The sequence below is a fragment of the Aplysia californica genome, unplaced genomic scaffold (assembly GCF_000002075.1).
Source record: "Aplysia californica isolate F4 #8 unplaced genomic scaffold, AplCal3.0 scaffold00577, whole genome shotgun sequence".
Classification (NCBI taxonomy): Eukaryota; Metazoa; Mollusca; class Gastropoda; order Aplysiida; family Aplysiidae; genus Aplysia; species Aplysia californica.
The window spans coordinates 330,372-332,004 of record NW_004797847.1 but is presented as its reverse complement, the minus strand read 5'-3'; the positions used below and the strand labels follow the sequence as shown (position 1 = coordinate 332,004).

The 1,633-nt window shown below is 37.9% G+C and overlaps 1 protein-coding gene across 1 annotated transcript in view; it reads right to left on the bottom strand.

Annotated features, from left to right (window-relative positions):
* LOC101845800 (required for meiotic nuclear division protein 1 homolog) overlaps nucleotides 1-1,633 on the bottom strand; it is a 14,101-nt gene that overhangs the window by 8,203 nt on the left and 4,265 nt on the right. Inside the window, exons 5-6 of the mRNA XM_013087341.2 lie at nucleotides 848-887; nucleotides 323-423 (exon numbers count right to left, since the gene is read on the bottom strand). Of these exons, the coding sequence (XP_012942795.2) occupies nucleotides 323-423; nucleotides 848-887 (141 nt within the window). The remainder of the gene's footprint in view (nucleotides 1-322; nucleotides 424-847; nucleotides 888-1,633) is intronic.

Sequence of the window (1,633 nt, the reverse complement as noted above, 5' to 3'; positions counted from 1 at the left end):
ATCCGTACGTCATGTTTTACTATCATATCCATACGTCGTGGGGAACTCTGTGCCACCACTTTCCAAAGAGGAAATTTACTCATGAATCCAATCCGTACGTTTTGCATAGCAGTCTGTAAAAATGATATTTTGAGAAATACTGAAAGTTTCATAGAGATCTTCGTACTAGAAGTATTTTAAAATGTGAAGAATACAACACTGGGGGTACAAAATGACCCCAGGGCGTACGGATAGGGTTAAAGAGTTATGTTAAAAAGTCCATGTGCACTTACACAAATTAGAGATTTTAAAGAATTCTGTTAAAAAGTAAATGTGCACTTACTTGACGTAGGTAAAGTCCATCTCTTCCTTCTCATAGAACATGAGGGAAGTGAAGTACGGGCCCTCCGAGTACTTGACCAACATCTTCAGGAACGCTCCTCTCTGGGAGAGAAACACACGCTGGTAAACTAAGTGACTAATGAGCTGTCCGTTATTTTGACGGGTAGCAGTATGTCAGAAAAAGAGGCATGCATTCTAAAAAGTGATGTAGTATCTTTGTAATGGGGTATAGATAATAACATTTAACAATGTATAAAGGTAAATGAAAAAATATGAAAATTAAAGTTTAATTACATTTGTTAATTTAGAAAAATGCCCAAATTCGGTACCCCCGAAACTGAGAATATACGCTCTTGGGACAGTGGGAGGTACAAGCGCTGCTGAAAATATATGCGCATGGGACTGGAAGGGTTAACTTGTTGAAATATTAAATCTTCAGATCGTAACATAGACCTTGGCGCTCATCATATTACCTTATGCAGCTGCGAGCGCCGTAAAACCTCTACTAAAACTGACACAGACCTACCTCAATCTCAGGAATACACCAGAACACAACGGATCCATCTCTAGGGAAAGAAAAGACATGATGAAGAACCATTAAAGATTATCAAAAAGTACCTCAAAGATACTAGTGAACATGATTTACGTGTGGATGTAGTTTTTGCTTTTACCTGTTAAACCCTCCAGATGTCTATGACCCATTTAACCTATCCGTACGTCGTGTTTTTCCATCGTATCCATATGACGTGGGGAACTCTGTGCCACCATTTTCCAAAAAGGAAATTTACCCGTTAATCCGATCCGTACGCTTTGCATAGCTGTCTGTCAAAATGATTTTTGGAGAAATACTGGAAGTTTCAAAGAGATCTTCTCTCTAGAAGTATTCTAAAATGTGAAGAATACAACCCCGGGGGTATAGAATGACCCCAGGACGTACGGATAAGGTTAATTAAATCCCTGAGTCAACTAGGGCAACTAGTCGCAACTTTGCTTGGAATTGAGTCCATTCCTCCAATTTTTTAAATCACTGATTCCGCCTGTTTCAGCACATGATAAGTATTAATTTTACCCTGAGGCCAAAGAAAGGGTGCAACAACGTTTGAATAAGCCACCAAATGAGGTTTACTGTTATCTTCACTACTCTTATTTAAAAAAAATTAGCACAAAAATGGACAGATAAAAATAATTAATGAGACATCGTGCCACGCATTAAGATAGAAAGAACAGTCTTTCGTTTAGTTGCATAACATTTATCATCGTGTTTATTATAACTAATCCCTGTTCCAAAACACGAGACACTATCAAAAAAAAA